The sequence below is a fragment of the Budorcas taxicolor genome, chromosome 21, assembly GCF_023091745.1.
Source record: "Budorcas taxicolor isolate Tak-1 chromosome 21, Takin1.1, whole genome shotgun sequence".
In the NCBI taxonomy this organism is placed as follows: domain Eukaryota; kingdom Metazoa; phylum Chordata; class Mammalia; order Artiodactyla; family Bovidae; genus Budorcas; species Budorcas taxicolor.
In genome coordinates this window covers 25,937,069-25,958,899 of record NC_068930.1, presented here as the reverse complement: position 1 = coordinate 25,958,899, position 21,831 = coordinate 25,937,069, and the positions used below count along the sequence as shown (strand labels likewise).

Below are 21,831 nucleotides of genomic sequence, written 5' to 3'. Positions count from 1 at the left end.
ACCCAGATCCCCTACATTGGGAGCACGGAGTCCTAACCAGGGAAGTCCCTGAACTGTACAGGACGAGTTTTATGTTGTCTGATTTATAGCTCAATAAAAATAATTCGAAGATATCCATAAAATAAAAATTTTCCCAGTTCTGTATTTGTGTGTGTGTGTGCGTGTGCCGAATCTGGCAACTCTATCCTTGGCACCTACTTGTTGTAGAGAATGTTTTATTGTAGTACACACATGAAATATCTACTAGTCTGAGAGACAGACTGATAGTGTAGATGAATACAACGCAAATGCTCTTTTGAGGTATGTCTGCACCTTTGGTTTTTTATTTTACACTTTTGCAGTTGACTTGGCAAGTTACCAGCCTATTGACACCGTGTGATTCTAATTTTAAACAAGAGGTTCCTAGGAAAACAAAAAGAACTCCCCCCCCTCCCGAACCCGAATTCAGAGTGGTAAGGTGTATATTTTACCAGGGTTGGCTTTCCAGATGGTGCTAGTGGTAAAGAACGTGCCTGCCAGGGCAGGAAATGTAAGAAACTTGGGTTTGACCCCTGGGTTGGGAAGAACCCCTGGAGAAGGAAATGGCAACCCACTCCACTATTCTTGCTGGAGAATCCTGTGGACAGAGGAGTTTGGCGGGCTACAGGCCATGGAGTCACACAGTCAGACATGACTAAAGTGACTTAGCGCACACGCAGGGCTTCTAGAACTGGTACCAGGATCCCTGATGCTGCTGCCTGGGGAACCCAAAAGAAAAAAAGTGAGCTACAAAACCAGTTTGCCATAGTACTCTTTGCCAGGAGAGGAAAAAACAAGTCCCAGGAGGAAATGAACCCTGAATGTTCATTGGAAGGACTGATGCTGAAGCTCCAATACTTTGGCCACCTGATGCGAAGAGCCAACACTGGAAAAAACCCAGATGCTGGGAAAGAACAAGGGCAGGAGGAGAAGGGGGTGACAGAGGATGAGATGGTTAGATAGCATCACGGACTCCGATGGACATGAATCTGAGCAAGCTCTCGGAGATGGTGAAGGACACGGGAGCCTGGTGTGCTGCAGTCAAGGGGGTCACAAAGAGTTAGACACGACTATTGACTAAACAACAATAACAAAGGCTTATAAACAAACTTTTTAAGCTATGAAAAAATCGTGTTAATTATGAAAGTGCACGGGTATTCTTTTTGAAGATTCTTTTCTGTTTAGTTTGCTGATGGTAACAGGGAGAGAGTGCTGGTTCTCTTCGGTGGTATGGAGCTGTCTAAGGTGGAGAAGGGGATTACCTTCCCCACAGTGATGTCTCACACCTGTAATTAACATATCACAATATTCCTTCAACAGGCTGCTATTACTAACAAAAAAGTGCTTTGCAGACATTATCACATTTAATCTGAGAGCAGACCGGGCTTCTGGTAAGGTCAAGGGAAGTGACTTGACCAAGGTCATACAGGTGATCAGGTCCTCCTTGGGTGCATGTACTGTTCCTAAACCGATTTTCCCCTTATTCTTAATGAAGAGAAGCAGCCCTCCTCCTCTTCAGCTGTGTCTCTGACAGGTAGACAGAGCCATGAAAGGAGCTAGAATTAAAACGAAACCCATAAGAAGGAGCAGACTTGAGTAGTGAGGTGGGTGACCCTAGATCCTAGATCCTATTATACAGAGTGAAGTAAGTCAGAAAGAAGAAAACAAATATCATATATTATACATACAGAATCTAGAATCTAGAAAGATAGTACTGAAGAATTTATTTTCAGAGCAGGAATAGAGACGCAGGTGTAGAGCATGGTCCTGTGGACACAGAGGGGGAAGGAGAGGGGGGACAAATTGAAAGAGTAGTGCTGATATATATACACTATCATGTGTAAAATAGATAGCTAGTGGGAAATCGCTATATAGCACAGGGGGCTCAGCCCGGTGCTCTGTGAGGACCTAGAGGTGTGGGATGGGGTAGGGTGAGTGGGAGGACAGTCCAAGAGGCAGGGGTCATATGTATCTGTTCTGTTCAGTCGCTCAGTCGTGTCCGACTCTTTGCGAACCCATGCATCGCAGCGCGCCAAGCCTCCCTGTCCATCACCAACTCCGGGATTTCACTCAGACTCGCGTTCATCGAGTCAGTGATGCCATCCAGCCATCTCATCCTCGGTCGTCCCCTTCTTCTCCTGCCCCCAATCACTCCCAGCATCAAAGTCTTTTCCAATGAGTCAACTCTTCACATGAGGTAGCCAAAGTACCTAGAGCTGATTCACATTGTTGTACAGCAAAAACCAATTGTACAGCAATTATACTCCAATTAAAAACATACCATTTAAAAAAAAAGCAAACCCAAACCCTGTTATGTTCTTGACACGAAATGGGCACTGTCAAGTCATTTCAGTATATATTTCAGATGTCCATCACTCTGTTTTCCTTTCCTGATAAAGGTTGGACGGTTATGTGGTGGGTTTTCAGGATGATATGGAACCAACTGGATTTTTGCAAAGCTTAGGCAGCCTGAAGGACCCTGCTCCAATGCTTTTCCCTGCTCCCCTGCTGTTTCCCTGCCTGGTCCTTCATCTCTGAGGAGGGCTTCTCTTCCTGCCCCTGTCCTGGGTGCCTCTCAGCGGGGTGGTCCATTTTCTCCTCTCTCCCTGGGGACTCTCCCTGAGTGGTCTCATTTACCTGTGATTATTTTTTTTTTTTTTTAATTTATTTATATGTTTGGCTGCTCCAGGTCTTTAGTTGTGACACATGTAGGATCTTCGGTCTTCCTTGTGGCATGCAGGATCTAGTTGTGGCATGCGGGATCTAGTTCCCCGACCAGGGATCAAACCCAGGGCCCCCTGCATTGGGAGCATGGAGTCTTAGCCACTGGACCACCAGGGAAGTCCCCCACCCCTGATTTTTATTCAGCTGTTGCAGTGGGTTTCCCAGTCTAGTCTCCTAACCTTGCAGTCACTCCAAGTAGGGGTCCCAGTTGCCTTCTCACATCTCTTCTAGATGGTTCATAAACAAGGTCCACTGTTCAGGACTCATATTTCCTCTCAACTGCCCAAGCCAGAAAACATGGTTCTTTTTTCTCTCTTATCCTTTTCCACACTTGATCTTACTAACAAACAAACAAAAACAGCTTTACTGAGCTATAACTCATACACCATACAATTTACTTATATAAAATATACAATTCATTGTTTTTTACCCTATATTCAGAGCTTGTACAATCATCAAAACCATCTCACTCTAGAACATTTTTTCCTCCTCCGAGTAACCCAGAACGTATTATTATCAGTCACTCCCCATTCTCCCCACTTTATGTTTACTATAGATGAATACAAAAGCCCTCCACACTTAAAATTGAAAACATTATTTGTTCAGTCCTGTAAGAAAATAATATCTGCTTAGTATTAGGAATGATGTTGATGAGTCATGTCTTCAAAACAGACATGGCGTGAAGTCTTCTGTATTTTGTTTTCATCTAGTGTAACAGGAATACCTCCACGCACAGACATGTTACGGCATAAAGAACAACGCCGACTGCTTTTTGGGCAGTGTTTTGCACTCTTGAATTAGCTGTCCCAGGAATCATTAATCATTATGGCTTGGCGGCTCGCCACCTGGCTTTTTAGAAATCATCCCTTGGATGTTTTCTGATTCTTGGCTTTTGGGGTTCACAGCACGTGAATCATAAAACTCTACTTTGAGGACTCCGATCTTTCACCATAGATTCCAGGGGAGTGAGTTCTTTAGTGTAACTGTTCAATATGCTGCATATAGAATACATCACAAATACATGTTGAAATCCTAAAAGTAAGATGCCTTCCACATGTTGGTGCAGTGGCTACTTTGTAAGTGCTGGTCACACATGTGTATGAGGCTTGAAAGACAGGTGTTGGTGATTCCTCTGAAGCCTTGGGTAGAGAACACAATCTCTAAACGATGATATCTCATAATTGTGAGAACAACTATCCAAGTGCATTTAACATTTTTCCTACATATATATTTCTTGGAATGTATTTGGAAGAGAAAATAGCTTTGACATAAATTGGCCATGGAGCACAGTTGGAGACAGTGGCCCCTAAGAGAAAAACCGATTTAAAGAAATCTAAAGAGTGGGTCATTCAGTGTTCCCCTGGCTTCAGCCCACCCTCAAGGCCTTGTCTCTTGCCTCCCCTTCCTGTATCCCTGAGTGGCGCTTGCCAGTCTCTGAGCACACCTGTCACGTCTGCAGAGTCATTTCCCCCTCACATGCTAAACCCCAATGATTTCCTGGGTTCTGGGCTAGGTTAGAGGCGGGGTTTGGAAGAGGGAGAGGGGTTTCTGTGCAGGGTGCTATTTGAACACAAGATGGGATTGCAGTGTTTCTGTTTTTTTTGCTTTAAGTATTTATTTGTTTGACTTTGCCGGATCTTAGTTGTGGCATATGGGGTCTAGTTCCCCAACCAGGGATCAAACTGGGCCCCCTGCATTGGGAGGGCAGAGTCTTTTGTGTGTGTGCTTGTATGAGTGTGTGATTCTAAGGTCTTTATTTATTGTACAGTGTATTGTGATAGTTGACGTTTTAAATAAAAAATATCTTGAGAACTGGGTCTTTTAAAAAAAAAAAAAACTGGAGGATAATTACAATGTAGTGTTAGTTTCTGCTGTATAACACCGTGAATCAGCCATGTAAACATGTGTCCCTTCCCCTTAGGCCGCCCTCCCACCCCTGCCCCATCCTACCCCTTGAGATCGTCTCAGAACGCTGAGCTGAGCTCCCTGTGCCGAGCAGCAGCTTCCTGCTAGCTGCCTGTCGTACACATGGCGGTGTGTGCACCTCAGCGCTACTCTCTCAGTTCGTCTCTCCCTATCCTTTCCCCACTGTGTCCGAAAGACCGTCCTCTAAGTCTGCGTCCCTGTTGCTGGGGAGGGTGGAGTCTTAGCTGCTGGAATACCAGGGAAGTCCTGGTATTGCAGTGTTGCTGGTGAGTTTTGTTTTATTTTCTCCCTTGATCCTGTCCTTGGTCTCATCCTCCCATCTTATGTTTACCTATCCAGCATCCTTCAGAGAAGCCCCAGCCACCCACCCCCATGCAGATGTTCGCCTTCCATCATAGATTTGCTTTTCTGAGATTCTGCCTCTCCCCCTCCCCACGACTGGGATCCTCTCCCAGTGCTCTGGGCCCAGCACCTCTTTGGGACGGTGCAGAGCCTTTCCCAGAGCACATGGTAACAGACCTGTGGGCCCTCAGCCTGTGAACCAGCCCCCGAGCTCTGTCAGACCCACATCACAGGAGACCCGCAGGAGGACGTGGGCTGAGAGCTCCTGAGAAACTGTCAGACCCTCTCCCATAGAGCTAGTGTCGTCATGGAAGCCTGTGAGCTTCCATCAGGATGCTTGCCTCATTCTGTTCCCTGATGTAAATGTGACCCGAAAAGGGGATCCCCAGTCAGTGGAGTAGGAAGTCTGTGACAAACGTGACTTATGTGATAGCTCTCATTTATCAGGTTTGTTAATCTGGGCAGTTTGGGGGCAGGTGGAAATCCCTTTAACAGAATGGGTCTGCTGTGACCCACTTGAAGGGGCTGAGACCGGGTAAGGAGACGGATTCTGGCTAAGGTGCAAGTTTTCTCCAGGGAGGTGCCATTCTGTTGTTCTAAGAGGGTTTAGGGAATGATTTCCGTGTCCCCACTGATGGATAGTACTGCCTGCGTTGTGTACTTAATTCCCTGCCCTTCTGTTTCTAGATTCTGTCTGTTCCATTAGTCTGTCTGTTATTTACTCATACCTCTTTTTTCATTTGCTGGACCCGTATCATAATATATTTCAATATCTGGCTAAATTATAGCTAAACCTCCTCATTGTTCTTCATCTTCAGAATTTTCTTGGCTATCCTCTCATATTAAGTCTTCCACATGAATAACTCTGTCTAGTTCCAAAAATAATTCTATTGATACTGGCATTTTTAAAATGTATATATAATTTAGCGGTAATTGACATCTTCATATTGACCTTCCCCTGTAAGAACATGATGTCTTACTTATTAAGGTTTTCTTTTGTTTGCCTGAGAAGTTATCTTTATTTTTTCTGAACAGATCTGGCTTCTTAAATAGATTCCTAGAAATTGGATCTTTTTTACTGCTACTGTAAATGGAATCTTTTATTTATTTTTATTTTTTGGCCATACTGTTCAGCATGTGGGATCCTAGTTCCCTGACCAGGGATGGAACCTGCACTCCCTGCATTGGAAGGTGAATTCTTAACTACTGGACCACCAGGGAAGTCCTAAATGGGATCTTTTAAAATCTATTATAATGTCTATCTGGAAAGGCTATTGATTTTATTTTTCTTTGGTAATTTTTTACTTAGTCACCTTACTGAATTTTATTATTCATAGTCACTTTTTCAGTTGATTTTTTTGGATGTTCCAGATGTGTAATCCTATTATCTGCAAATAATGATAACTTTATTATGGGGATTTTGTATGAAAGTAGAATTACAAGATACTCGTCAGTTTGGTGGGTTCTTTTTATGAAAGAATGTGCTAGAACCTTTTGTCCATTATTTCCTTTTTCTACCAGATCTTTTTCCTAGGCTTGGGGCCTTGACCCTGCCAGCAAGGGCCTGTTGGCCTAGATGTAGATCGAGGGCGGAGAGCTTGGTGAGCCACCTTCTGTTCCCACATGCCAGGTGCTCAGTCCAGGGCCTGTATCTTCAGAGCACGAGTTAGATGTCTCACAGTGCTATGGTGGGGACTTCCCTGGTTATCTAGTCGTTAAGAATCTGCCTGCCAAGGCAGGGGAAACAGATTCACATCCCTGACCCCGTAAGATCCCACATGCTGCTGAACAACTGAAGCCCGTGCACCAGAACTACTGAGCCCCAACAAGAAAAGTCACCACAGTGAGAAGCCTACACACTGTCACAAAGAGTAGCCCCTGCCCACCCCAACTAGAGAAAGCCAGCACAGCAATGAAGGCCCCGCACAACCAAAAATAATTTTTTTTAAGTTAGAAAAAACTTTTTTTAAAATATGCTATAGTAGGACTCAAAGTACTAGTGCAAGTCCAGTCAAAGGGGAGGATGCTTTAGCCCCAGTGAAGGGCACGCTCATGGTCCTGTGAAAATGCAGGTGCTTTGGTTTGGAGGTGCTAGCAGAAAGCACAGAGCCTGTCTGGTGAGGGGGCATGGCCAGGTGCTCAGCACCCATGGATCACTCTGATGCTTCTGGAGCTGGTCCTGTGGGGCACAGAGCCAGGGAGGGTCCTCGAAGCTGGGTGGACAGTGCCACACCCATCGAGGTTGGGGCCGAACACTTCTCTTGGAACTGTGTGAATGATGTGTACAAGGATCTAAGACCCAAGGAAGATAAACTAATGAGGGCATCCTAGGAGACTTTGGAACATGTTTAAAGGGCTGTAAGATAATGACTGAATGGTTTGTTTTCATTCACATCAGACAGAAGTCAGAATAATAAGGATCATGAGGTTTTACAAGTTCATATCAGGAAAAGCCTAGTGAGCACTGCATAGAGAGATTATAATAAAATATCACTTTACTTTTTTTTCCTGCGAAAAGTAGTCATGCCAGTTCTTTGCAGAATCATTTCACATGGAGCCAGAAATTGTTCATTGCAGGAGTGGCCTTTCTGCTGAGCGGTTTTCATATTCCAAACATACATATGTTTTGCAGTGTCTAATTATTCTTGGGGACAATTACTGTCAGGTTCCCAAATGTGTTCAATGAGCAGCAATTGGTGTTTATTCAGCTCTAAAAAGACTGTGCAAGGGAACAGTAGGTTATATTGTCTGCCTAAAGGAACGGTTTGCCATCCGGAAACATCTGCTTTCTATTTAAAGCACTGAAGAAGGAATGGGAGTATATTTCAAATATACTCCCTAAGCATCAAACACCAAAGAAAGGAGAATAAAACTGGGTATGAAGGTAGTTTCTGTTCCTGATGTACACTCTTCAGCGTTTCCCTGCTGGGAAGGAAAGGTGGCCTCCTGGCACGGACAGTTGTGTTTCCTTTGAGTTTTTCTATTTATACTGATCTGCACACTTATAGGAACCGACTTCTGTGTCCTAGTTCCAGCTCTTACTTTCTCCGGTAGGGCACGGTGCTCTTTCCGAGCTGGGGTCTGCTTTTCTGGATTTTTGTGGTGAGGTTTGCACTCTGATTTTGCCCATGAAGGTGTAAAGGCTTGCTGTCCATGTTGCCTGAAATCATCCTGCAACTCTCAATTTCATTCTTTTTCTTTTAAGTATTTATTTGACTTTACCGGGTCTTAGTTGTAGCCTGTGGAGTCTAGTTCAGTGACCAGGGATAAAACCCAGGTTGCCTGCAATAGGAACACAGAGTCTTAGCCACTCGACCTCCAGGGAAGTCCCTACCTTCACTTTTCTATGTAGAGAATGCTACCCACTCACAGCTCTGTCCAGAGGGTTGATTGAGAACATATGCAACATATACCAGCTAAATATTAACTGACTCCTTTCCATCCTGTCTTTTTCTTCTTTTTCTTTAAATACCATTAGATTTTTTTCTTGTACTTAAAAAAAATATAACTATTATTTATTTCTTTGTCTGTGCTGGGTCTTAGTTGAGGCATGTGGGATCTAGCTCCCTGACCAGGGATGGAACCTGGGTCCCCTGCATTGGCAGCACAGAGTCTTAGCCACTGGACCACCAGGGAAGTCCCAGTTTTTTTAATTTTAGAAAAATAAAATAGAACTCCCCCAGAAGCCAAGGACTTGGTTATTCATGTAGAAATCCCAGTACTGTGGGTAGTTTCCTGGGCTCAAAGCTGTGCCACACTGGCCCTGTCTAGCCCAGGTCCCCAGGCCTGAGATTGCAGGTCTTTGAAGAGCTGTGGCAACTCCCGTGGGGCCCACCCTCAGAATAGGGTCAGTGGATCTCCCTGCAGCTCCTTTCCTGGGTCACCGTGCTCCCTGCACGCCGGAACAGCCGCTTCCCTGGCAGAGGCCTGACCATGGAGACCGGGCTGCAAACACCGAGGGTGTGGCCAGCTGAGCCCACCCACCATGCTCTCCCGACACCCCTGCATCGCTGGTTGTGTGTTGTCGTTGTTCAGTCACTCTCAGAAGGTCACAGCTTGACCACCAGAGGCTGCCCTCTGTCCTGACCAGAGCACCTCTGCCTCTTCATGCCCCTCCCCCATCCTTTGCAACCAAAGATCTGTTCTTGGCCCCTTTGTTGTCCTTTTCAAGCTGTGGGCGGGTGTTTCGGAGCTGTTTTTGTCATTCTGGAGGAGAGGTGCTGGCTGTAGTGGTGACTTCTTCCATTGTTTCTAGATCATCTGATAATGTCTAATGCGAGCTTCCTAAGGATAAAAATCACCTGGAGCTCTTGTTAAAATATAGAGCTGGGACTTCCCTGGTTATCCAGCAGTTAAGAATCTGCCTTCCAGTGCAGGGAACGTGTGTTCACTCCCTGGTCCAGGAAGATGCCACATGCCATGGGGCAACTAAGCCCATGCTCCGCCACAACCACTCATCCCTGACTCTAGAGCCCATGCTCCACAAGAAAAGAGTGAGAAGCCCATGAATGGAAACTGGAGAGTGGCCCCCACGCGCTGCAACTCAAGAAAGCCCCCGTGCAGCAACAAAGACCCACAGCCCAACATTAATTAATTTAAAAGACAGAACTATGAAGGCCCCTTCCCTGCACAGCCAGGTTCCTATGGGGCTAAGCTGGGGCCCAGGAACTTGTATTTTTACTGAGTGCCACAGCTAATTCCTGTCAGAGACTTAGGAAACACTAGTCTAAGGGTGCTAAATCCAGACCCAATCCATGTTCCCTAGTGTGGAGGACACAAGGGAAAACCTGACCCCCTCCCCTGGGAGGGCTCCTGCCTGACGGTGGGTCCCTGCCCAGCTTGTTAGTGCTCTGTGCAAAGGAAGCAGAGATTTTAGCTTAATTCTCTTTTTTAAATTGAGGTATAATTGACATGTAACATTGTTAGTTTCAGTAGACAACAACGATTTGGTATTTGTATACCTTGCATAATTCGATCCTTTTAAAAAGATTTTCTGTATTCCTGTCCTTTCGGTCGCTCCCTCCTCTTAAACATACAGAAGAACTCCAGGTGAGCAAGCGTTTTCCTTTCTGGTGTTGTACTTGTATGGTTAGCAAAACGTGGCACCGAGTGTACAGATGCAAGGCTTTCCCATGTGGATTGATTAGGCAGGCTGGTATTCACGGGCACACACATGCTCCCCAACGGCTGGTCCCCCTCTCAACAACAGATGCAGAACACTACAGTGAGAATATTCCTTTGTTTCCACAGCTGTCATCCTGTGGCCAGAAGCGCGTCAGTTTGGGACTGAGTGGGTGGGTGAACCTGGTCACCGTGGCAGGAAGACAAGCGTCCTTATGATCCACATAAGGAGGCTCTTAACCTGCTCCTGGGACGTACAGGGGAAGGTTTCGGGGGGCTAGGAGTGCTGAGCTCGGTCCCTTCTGGAAAGCTGAACTCTAGAAACAGCTGCATTGAAGTAGCAGGAAGAGCGTGCCCTTGGCTTTTATTCATTCAGAGAAATAGTCATGAGGAAGTTTTCTGCATTGTCTACAGTCCCAGTTGATGGCTAATGCTGGTATTCATGGTGTTACTCAGTATCTCTTGCGTGGGGTGAAATGCCTCCTAAATTGCTTTTCTAGGATACAGTTTCTCTCTTAAGAAAGGGTTTCCTTTCCAATAATGAGCCATGTTTAGTCAGGATGTGTTCATAGACGACTTTACCCAAAACCACTCCTTTCAGAAACCAGAGCACTTAAAATTCACTCTTTCCTTATGATTTTATCTTCTGTTTCCACTTGGGTGTCCCATTCTTTTATGTCATCTCTTTGAATTGTGAGGGTTAAAAAAATTAATTTTTCTAATTTTGATTTAATTTTTTGTCTCTCATAAGTGCTTATTAAATCGATAGCATTTTATGAATGAGAGGATTATTTTTACATCCTGGTGTGGTAGCTTCCCCCCACCCCCATCTTGTCTTATTTGGAAAGGATTTTCCAGCCAGTTAACCTGAATTACCTTTCTTCAAAAATAATTAAATTTTAAGAAATTATATTTTGTAATGAGTCTGTGATTTATTTTGTGCTACTTTGTGAAGCAGACACATTAAAATATGAAATGCAGTGAAATCCATTATAATTTTTATTCATCTGCCTTGTTAATGCTATTGTCAAGATCTAATTAATTCCTCACTTAATAGAAACAGACACCATGCTAATTTGGTTAATAATCACATTAAGAGTTTACAGGCGTGTGAGCGAAAAAAACAACAATGCAGGGACAAGAATAGCAAAAGAGATTTGATGAATACTGCATAAAACCCAAAGATTTGTAAGTTGGAAATATAAAACTTTAAGGCTCAATTATGGATGAATGCATCATTCATAAAATGCTGCAAATATGAGAAGTATTTAGTAGAAATACAGTTGTTGCTTAGTTGCTAAGTAGTGTCCCCATAACTGTAGGGGACACAATTACATGGACTATAGCCCACCAGGCTGCTCTGTCCATGGGATTTCCCAGGCAAGAATACTGGAGTGGGCTGCCATTTGCCCCTCCAGGGGATCTTCCCCACCCAGGGATTGAACCTGCATCTCCTGCTTGGCAGATGGATTCTTTACCACTGAGCCCCCTGGGAAGCCCATAGAAATATAGTATGAAGTCACAAATGGCTTGCAAAATCTTAAAACTGTTGCAGAATACGTACCTGCCAATACATATGTTGCAAAGCCCTAAAAACTGCCAAGAGGATATCAGAAAAAGAACAGGACCCTTGACTGGGATGCAAAAACCCTGCCCCAGGAGTTCCCTTTTAAGCAAATTGCTCATTAAGCCAATTGCCCCTCAGCCTCAGGGTGTTGGGTTTCAGTAACCACTCCTCAGGTGTCTGTTTTTTACCTCCTCTCTTCCCTTTTCTTGTTTTCATTGTTCTCATGCATATGTAACTTTCCCCATAAATGATTAAAATCTTAGGTGGCTTAGAAATCATAAATTATACATGAAGCCATGTTCCATCAACTCACGGGCCCGTCTCTCCTCTTGCAGAGAACAGCCCATCTTCACTACCCGAGCGCATGTCTTCCAGATCGACCCCAGCACCAAGAAGAACTGGGTGCCTGCAAGCAAGCAGGCTGTCACTGTCTCCTACTTCTACGATGTCACAAGAAACAGCTATCGGATCATCAGTGTGGATGGAGCGAAGGTACCATTTCACCGGCTCATTTGAACCTTCCCAGTCACTTATTTTTCATCAAAAGCAATATGATACATTTTTAAGGTTCACTTACTGTATGTCCTACAAACATATCCAAATCTTTGTGACCCCGTGGACTGTAGCCGCCAGGCTCCTTTGCCCGTGAGATTCTCCAGGCAAGAATACTGGAGTGGGTAGCCATTCCCTTCTCCAGTAATATGTCTTGCAAACAGATTGTACCTTCTTTCTTCCCCGTGTGCTGTACAGCAGGTTCTGTATTTTATACACAGTAATATATGTGTGTCAATCCCGATCTCCCAATTCATGCCACCCCGCTTTTCCCCTCTTGGTGTCCATACATTTCTCTACCTGTGTCTCTATTTCTGCCCTGCAAATAAGTTCATCTGTACCACTTTTCTAGATTCCACATATGTGCATTGATATATGATATTTGTTTTTCTCTTTCTGACTTACTTCATTCTGTATGACATTTAAAAGAATAGATTTCCTTGTTAGCACATTGTCTTCGTAAGTAGCATTTTAATGCCATTTTGATAATTATACCAAGGACCTATAATGTCCTTAATCTCTCCCATTATGGTTAGATACTGAAGTAGCTTTCAGTTTTTTCACTATTGTAGATAATGAGCATCTTCATGAAACAGATAACCCTTGTTTGTTCATCGTGCTTATTGCTTTTTTAAATAAATAAAGAATTTGGCTGCTCCGGGTCTTAGTTTCTGCATGTGAACTCTTCATTGCAGCCGTGGGATCTAGTTCCCTGACCAGGGATCAAACCGAAGCTCCCTGTATTGGGAGCATGGAGTCTTAGCCACTGGACCACCACAGAAGTCCCGTGCCTATTGCCTTCTTTTGGATAATTCTTTAGAACAGATTCCTGGAAGTAATGTTATAGGTCAAGATATTAATACTTTATGGCTCTTGATGAATATTGCCAAGTGGCTTTCCAAAGAGTTCTGTCCTCCAGCATGTATGAGAATGCCAGTTTATTGCATCCTTGCCAGCCTTAGGTGTTAGATCTTGTTTGGTTTTGGTGTTATTAGCTATGGGAGTTGAATTTTATTAAGTGGTTTTAGAGAATTTCTTGAAATATTTTTTTCCTGGTGTTTTCATTATTCTGCTGTCTTCCTCAATATTTTAAAAGATATTTATTTATTTCACTGCACCAGGTCTTAGTTGCGACATTTAGGTTCTAGTTCCCTGACAGTGATTGAGCCCAAGTCTCTTATGTTGGGAGCTCAGAGTCCACTGGGCCCCCAGGGAAATCCCTTCCTCAGTATTTTGCCTTATTATTATGGGAGCAGAATAAAGAAGGGTTATCAATAGACATATCACCAAGTTTACAAAAGAAAAAAGCTAGACTCGATGCTTCATAATTTCTTCTGTGTCTTTGATCTGTGTTCATCCTGATGGACATTTTCACATGGATTATCTGCTGTCACCAGAAATTCAGTGTATCTGAAGCTGAATACCCTTATTTGTCCTCTAAACCACCTCTCCATTTTCATTTCCCAGTCATTTGTTGCCAGAAAATATTTTTAAAAAGAAAGCATATGGAAAAGCACAGGGTCAGTTCCCTTTTAGCTGATCACATGGAAGTCAGTCTCACGTTCATGCCTCATTCTAGATTTCAAGGCCATGACTCTTGTCCCGGTGCAGTCTTGCTCAGACTGTTGCAGTAGCCTTCTGACTGGCCTCCTGCCTACAGTGTGTCTGGTCAGTGCTCCTAGGCATTTGGAAGCAGGGGAGTTTTGGGTGCAGGCTGGTTGGCAGAATGGGGCCTGGCTGTGGGCTCCTCCCTCCATGAGCCCCACGACCACGGAGCAGGAGGCACAGGAAGCCTCCATTGAGGATCCCTCAGGAACGGTGTGAGAGCTCGTGGTGCCCCGGATCTTTTGATGAGGCTCCCGTCTTCAGGCAAATTCTCCCTTTAGCTTAAGTTCTCTAAAGGCCTCCTTTGTACTCTCAGCACCACTGAGGTTGCAGATAGAGGAGCTTGGCCTCGCTGTCGTCTCTCTTCCTTCAGGTTGCCACAGCCCTTACTCCTATTTTACGGCTCAAGTCAAAGACAGGCAGTGACTGGCTAAGTTCACGCTGCTGTTGAGGCTTGACAGACTGCTGCCTGTGCCCAGGTCCTCAGATACCAGCTCCCAGCTCTCTGAGTTAGGGCACACTTCCCGCTGCAAGCTGGGTAATCAGGTGTGGCAGGGATCCGGTGAGCACTCAGGGAGTGTGCAAGTGCCTGGCGCATAGTAGGTAGGCACCTTGTGTCTGAGGATTGAGTATCTGGAACGTGCTTTTGTTTTTTTTTTTCCTTCCTCTGGGAAGCATGGTGATAATGCCGTTGTGTTACCGCTTTCCTTCTCTGTGCTTTTGGACTGGAATCTCCTAGACTCTTGCCAGGATGTTCTGCTCAGGGTGGTGAGTCAAGCTGTCTTGCTTTCTTTTATCTGTAGATCCTGTCAGTTCATCCTCCATCCCTTGAGATGGGTTTGCACTTTTGTCAGCTGAGTTATCCAAGGATAGAGTGGGCTTAAATACAGATCAAATGACTTTCCTAGAGAGAGTGTTTTAGTCCTATTAGCTGGGCTCTGAGTAATGTGTCAGCGTGTCAGCCATTGCAGCACACAGCTCTGCAGTTCCTGAAGCTGAGACAGTGGTGGGGTCGGAGCCAGAGGAGCCAGCTCTGAGCAATCGGATGGGTGGAGGGCCCCCACTACAGAACAGAGTTAGTTCAAGCTCAGTGTGGGGAGTCATCAAGTTAGGAGTCACTTAAAAAGTGGGAAAGGGGGCACTTCCCTCATGGAGTGGCTAAGATGCTGCACTCAGCACTCCTGAGTTCGATCCCTGGTCATGGAACTAACGAAGATCCCTTCTTCATGTGCCCCAATGAAGATCTAAGATCTTGAGTGCCACAGCTAAGACCCAGTGCAGCCAAAAAGAAAGTGAGAATGGGGACCTCAGGCTGTGAGTTGCCCCTGGCATCCAGCACTGGAGCCCAAGGATCTCCAGCCACCCCTCCTATGATGCCCGACCACCTGGAGTTCCAGGGGCCCACCTAGAGCTTCTGCCTAAGCAGCAGGGCAGATACACTGTGACTGGGCCTTGTTCTGCAAAAGGGAGTGTCCTGTGATGGAGCAGAAGGCCCAGGTAGTGAGAGGGGCTGGCCTTAGTTGTTCAGTGACTGTGAATGGCACTTGGGGCTGAGGGTAGGGGACGAGTGTCCTGTCCTGAGAGCTGAAGCACAGGATACCAGACAGGGATGCCCAGGCCGCCTCAGCCCTGCTGGACCTTTCCTGGAGCTGCTTGGCCAGCTCTAGGTCAGCTCCTGTACCTCCAGCTGCTCCACACATCAGGTGAGACACGGAGAAGGACCCCAGCATGGCGATGGCCACCACCCAGTCTTCTGCACCTTCCTCCTCCCACCTGCGGCTGAATTCCTTAGCTCCACAGCCCCAGCCTCCACCCTGCCCCAGTGATCCAGATGGATCTCCTGTATTCCCGGGGACTGGAGCCGGGCACGGTATGCTGACCTGAGCCAGGGTCGTGCCACTCTTGTCCACTGCCCCTCTGCATCCCACCCCTGCTTCCAGCTCCCCATCTCTGTGTCCCACCACATCGGGACAACTCCGCTTTGTTTTAGGCCTTTGCTTCCAAGTGTTATCTGAACTGAGATGACAGATGGTCAGGTGCTTTGCGCCTCGGGGGCTGTGTCTTGGCCCACGGGCTGCAGCTCTGACCTTGCGCCTCCTGTCCTGCCTCTCTCTCCTGGCCTGGCCATATCAGGTCTTGTGCTTGATGCCGCTGGGCCAGCTGTCCCTCCACTGCTGCAGCTGGAGGGGAAGCCTGCTCCGCCCCTCCCAGATGAAGGAGTGCATTTGCTTCAGGGACAGGCTGCCGGTGTGAACAAGACTCGAAGGTTGTGGTGAGCAAAGGACACAGCCGTGGAGCCCACCATGGGCACCCCACAGAGCAGGGCTCCCCATGAAGGGACGAGGTGCAGCAGCAGCTGTCACAGCTGTCGTTCGCAGCAGGCACAGTGGCCCCTCTGCCCTGTCCCAGCACTCGCCGTGCTCTCCTTGGGGAAGGCTGCCAGGAGGCCCCCTCCTTCCCCTGAGAGCCATGAGTGCTGCTTATCATAGGAGAAACCTGTGCTCAGACCTGTGTCTCCTCCTTCCTGAAACACTAAGGTGCTTGCTTCTTCCAGGGAGAATATTTCACACCTCAGTCACAGCTGCCCCTCAAGGCTATATTGGTGGGAATACATAGCTCCAGCGCTGCCTGGGGGCTCTGTGGATCCATTTCTGGGGAGGGAGGGCTGCCAGGAGACTGTGCTCTTGGAGGAGCAGGCCTGGCTTACCTGTGGGGTCCCAGCACCAAGCTAGCGGGGGCGACGCCATAGATGTGGACGGCGGATGGGGTCAGGCCTGCAGGAGGTGTGCCATGTCCACAGGCCAAGAGGAGGGTCACCACCAAGACGGAGCCAGGATGGAAGCCTGGCACTTCACCCCAGGTCAGCCCTGCGCATAGACAGAGGGAAGCCATGTGAGGCTACCTCCCACCTCCCAGCTTCCCGGAGCACTGATACAAGCCGTCATATCACCCACAGCCACAACCAACAGCTGTGTGAGTGATGCCAAGTTTCTGCCCAGAACCGCCAACTCCATTACGGAGGAACTCCGTTCCCAGAGCATTTGTTAATTGAGCCATCGCAGCGCTTGATTTCATTGTGCTGTTGGCACTCTTTGCAGACAGCGTTAATCATTGCCATCCTTATGAGAAATTGCCTGCACCCATGGACAGGATCTGCCTGGAGCAGGTGTTTCTCCCAGGGGCTCTGGATGGCTCTCCTGCCCTTGGTTCTCAGTTATTTATAGGATTACAGAAGCCTGTATTGAAAGAGACCGTAGAGGTCATCCAGTCTAGAAATATTTAGCAGCACCTGCTGTGTTCTGCCTGATCACCAAGGTTCAGAAGATATAAGCCCTGAAACCCTGACTTGTTTGGTGTTTTCTTCTAGGAATGGAAATTGCTTTCAAGAACACAGTCAGGGTCCCCTTCTCCACCCATTATTATGATCGTTGCTGTTGTTGTTCAGTCACTAAGTCGTGTCCGACTCTTTGCAACCCCATGGACCACAGCACGCCAGGCTCCCCTGTCTTTCACTATCTCCCAGAGTTTGCTCAAGCTCATGCCCATTGAGTCAGTGGTGCCATCCAACCATCTCATCCCCTGTCACCCCCTTTTCCTCTTGCCCTCAATCTTTCCCAGCACTGGGGTCTTTTCCAGTGAGTTCACTCTTCACATCAGCTCGCCAAAGTATTGGAGCCTCCACTTCAGCATCAGTCCTTCCAATGAATATTCAGAGTTGATTTCCTATAGGATTGACTTGCTTGATCTCCTTGCAGTCCAAAGGACTCTCAAGAGTCCTCTCCAGCACCACAATTCAAAAGCATCAATTCCTGGGTGCTCAGCCTTCTTTATGGTCCAACTCACATTATAGCTTCCTCTTTGGAATCAATATAGACCACTTTCAATTAAAGGAGCAAACATAGGAAATGTTCTCAGCACATAGTAGGATTTCAGTGAATGTTGGTTGCTTTTCTTCCCTGACTTTTTTAAAACAAAAAAGAATAAAAGCATCTATTGATAGGATATCCCTGGTGGTCCAGTGGTTAAGACTCTACGTTTCTAATGTAGGGGGCATGGGTTCAATCCCTGGTTAGGGAACTAAGACCCCACATGCCATACACCGTGGCCAACATATTTTTAAAAAATGTTTTTAAAAATAGTCTATTAATACCTTTTCTGGAAGCAGGCACAAGGTCTTTTGATTGCTATAAGTCATTCCCAGCCTCTTGTGGAAAATTTCTATGTCCTTCCAGCTTCTCTCTCCTTGGATTGAGGAAAACTTACCTTGAAAAGGAATCCAGGGGACCTGCCTCACATTTTGCGACAAGCAGCCTCCTCTGAAGTCTGGAGCCAGACGGGAGACTGGAGGCACTTAGCTTTTTGCTTCTCCCAAGTATTCTTAATGGCATGTGTTCTATGCATTTTCTGAGAAGTTGATTTCAGGGCTCTGCAGGAATTGAGTCTTTCCCAAGGAGTCTCTTTTTCTCCTCCATGAAAGTTTCAGAGGGAATTCACAGAAAAAGAAAGGAGTAGGCATAGGGGTCAGGAGTCCACATTAAAGATTGTGCTTTAATCTTTTTTTTTTTTTTGGCCACACTGCAAGGCATGTGGAATCATCTTGTTTCCTTGACCAGGGATTGAACCCCGATTGCCTGCAGTGAAAGTGCAGAGCCTTAGCCACTGGACCACCTGGGAAGTCCCAAGGCCAGGACTCTTGACTCCTTCCTTTTTGTTCCTTTGGCCAGCAGGATCCCAGCACACGGTGCACGTTCAGTGAGTGCTTGCTGAGTGAGTGAAAGCACCGTGTGCTGGATCATCTTTTCACCTCCGCATTCATCCTCTACTCTTCTTCACTCTGCTCTGGTCCCCGGGGGGCTGCCCTGTTGATGACATTGGAGGGCTTGCGGGGCCACTGGCTTCTGCTTGGCTCTGGTGGGTGGTGGGAAATCAGAATGGTAGAGTTGAGGGCATTTGTCCTGTGGACTTCCTCTCCTGGGGGGCTCACCATGTGCTGGTGCGGCCCTCCGCAGGAGGTCACCTCTCTTGTTAACACAGCCTGTGCTCCGTGACTGTCTCCTTCCATGTCCCACAGCCTCTTCACTCCCTCATCCTTCATTTTTTTAATTGATTTATTTTTAATTTGGGGAATGCACTGAGAGGCATGTGGGATATTGGTTCCCTGACCAGGATGGAACCCACGCCCCCTACAGTGGAAGCATGGAGTCTTTACCACCGGACCACCAGGAAATTCCCACACCTCCTCATCCTTTAAAGCCAAAGGGCAGCAGCAACAGCTAGCCCCAGGTCCCTGCACTGTCCTCACAGTCTCCATGCACCCACCTCACACCTGCCTAATTAATCTGTCAATCAACTCTCCACCAATTATCCCAATCAGAGTGTACCTTTACTTTCCTGTGGGAAGGCAGCAAGCCCCCACTGCTGAGGAAGATTTTAAATGATTTGAGATGGGCCTCAGGGCTCCAGGCACTTAGAAAGGTGAGGAGCTCAGTTCTTCAGAGGATTTGTGACATGGCTAGCCATTAAGGACAATCGGATGCACAACAGCTTTGGGATAATAAATAGCAGTTCTGGAAACTATTCTCTCCTTAGGAGAGACTCTCTCCCACTGATAACTTGTGAAATCTTATTTTAGGCCAACTGCCTGTTTTTAAGTCTCTAAAATTGCCCCTGATCATGGTGGTATGTGTATGACTCAGTGTGGGATGAGCCAGAAGAGGAAGAACTCAGGACCACATGTAACAGTGGGGGAGGTAGGCTTTACATACGAGCTTTGCCAACAGAGGGTGTTTTTAAGGACTCCCTTGGGTGTCTAATTCGATGTTTCAGCGTTGACTCTTTGGGCTATTTCGCCGCAGGTGATCATCAACAGCACAATCACGCCCAACATGACTTTCACCAAAACGTCACAGAAGTTCGGGCAGTGGGCGGACAGCAGAGCCAACACGGTGTTTGGTTTGGGGTTTTCCTCGGAGCAGCAGCTGACAAAGGTAATCAGATGGTCTTCCCCACGGCACCATGAGTGCCGTAGTTCCACCAGGCGTAGTTGCCTGTCAAGGGATCCGGCACTGCCGCTGGATCCGACACAAGCCTCTCCCCTGGTGGCACTGCAGGGCTGCCAGACCAGATGACGTTTTAGAAATCACCAGGTTCCTTAAAAATGGAGATGTAGTTTGGAGAGGGAAAACATCTCTAAAAATGCTGCATCCCAGCCTCAGGACTAGCCTTGCCTGGTGTCCACAACCTCCCACCACCCCAGCTCCCTGCACCCAGGGTTTGTCTGACAGCCAGCAAGCTCAGTGACGCTATGGTTGGAGCCCTCAGAGAAAGAGAGCAAGGTGATGCTCAGTTAGAGTTTTGAAAGGTTTCTGCTCCCAATTTCCAACATGCATGCAGGTGGCGGGGGTGTTTCCCACAACACCAAACAGTTCTGAGACCCCTGTGGGTGTCCTGCAATGCACCTCAATTCTGACACTGTTTACCTGGAAGTAGTGTCTGCTCCCACAGGTGTAGGACTCAGTCCTACAAGATTCTCCCCACTTAAGACTCCCAGCTGTCCCCTGTGTTTCTGGCCGACCGGCTATAGATCAAGGCTTCCAGTGACCCCCCTCCTAAGGTTTAATTTGCTAGAGCTGCTTATAGGGATTCCCTCATAGCTGTCAGTAAAGAATCTGCCTGCAATGTGGGAGACTCAGGTTCGATTCCTGGGTGGGTAAAATCCCCTGGAGAAGGAAATAGTAACGCACTCCAGTACTCATGCCTGGAGAATCCAATGAACAGAGGAGCATGGTGGGCTACAGTCCATGGGTCGCAAGAGTCAGACACGGATTAGCAACTAAACCAGCACCAGCCCCAGAGCTGCTTATAGAACTGAGAAGTGGTTTACTTACTAGGTTACCAGTTTTTAAAAGGGTGTATGCCAGGAACAGCTGGTTGAAAGAGATATTCGGGGCAAGGTGCGGGGGAAGGACCCCCTCTCTGAAATGTGCCCCTCTCCCCATATCTGTCCGTGTTCACCCACCCGGAAGCTCTCCAAACCCCATCATTTGGAGTTTTATGGAAGCTTTATTAACTAGTCGTGATTGATTACATCATCCACCTTTGATGGTTGGTTCAGCCTCCAACCCTCTCCCCTCCCCAGAGGGACTAAAAGTCCCCACCCCCACCCCCACCTCCATTCATGATTGGTCCCCGTGGCAAACAGCCCCCATCCTTAGGTCCTTTCCAGAAGTCACCTCATTGACATAAACCCGGTTTTGATGGAAAGGGGCTTGTTCTAAATCACAAGACACCCATTTCACCCCTATGGCTCTGAACTCAGAACTGAGGAAAAGAGACCAAATATGACAAAAGATGCTCTCACTGCCCAGGAGCTATAAGTCAGGAACCGTGGAGGAAGACCAATATGTGTATATCTTATAAGTCACAATGTCACAACTTCTTAACCTGAAGTCCCCACAGCCCTTCAAATGTCACCCAATGTTCTGTGTGTGTGTTGCTGTTTTTTCTAGGGAAAGGGTTCATAGCTTTGCTTTGATGGCCCAAGGGGTCTGGGGCACTGACTATGGATGGTTAGAAAGGTGTTGAGGAGCCGAGCAGGCTGACCACAAACAGAACAGTGAGGACTCAGGGAACAAACTGACCACATCTAAGAGGCCTCCCCTAGCCGATTGAAGGGCCAGCAGCTTGTTTTAGGAGAACAGGTTTTCCTGTAGGATGGGGGAGAGCCCTGTGTAGGTGTTGAGAATGTGCCGGTTAAGAGCAAGACTGCCTAGGGACTTACCTCGTGGTCCAGTCGTTAGGACTCCATGCTTCCACTTCAAGGGACACAGGTTCTATCCCTGACCAGGGAACCAGGATTCCACATGCTGCAATATGGCCAAAAAACAACAAAACAAAACAAAAAGCAAGACTGCTTAGTTTGTGTGACACAAGAATTTACTGGAAGAATATCAGAGTATCCAGAGAATCCAAGAGAG

The 21,831-nt window shown here is 46.9% G+C and overlaps 1 protein-coding gene and 1 non-coding gene across 2 annotated transcripts in view; one reads left to right on the top strand and one right to left on the bottom strand.

The window, feature by feature from the left end:
- The window catches only part of HOMER2 (homer scaffold protein 2), an 89,748-nt gene that overhangs the window by 40,308 nt on the left and 27,609 nt on the right, over positions 1-21,831 (top strand). Inside the window, exons 2-3 of the mRNA XM_052659406.1 lie at positions 12,034-12,190; positions 19,711-19,842. Of these exons, the coding sequence (XP_052515366.1) occupies positions 12,034-12,190; positions 19,711-19,842 (289 nt within the window). The remainder of the gene's footprint in view (positions 1-12,033; positions 12,191-19,710; positions 19,843-21,831) is intronic.
- Positions 8,574-8,646, bottom strand: TRNAG-GCC (transfer RNA glycine (anticodon GCC)). The gene has a single exon. It is a non-coding gene; the product is annotated as a tRNA-Gly (tRNA).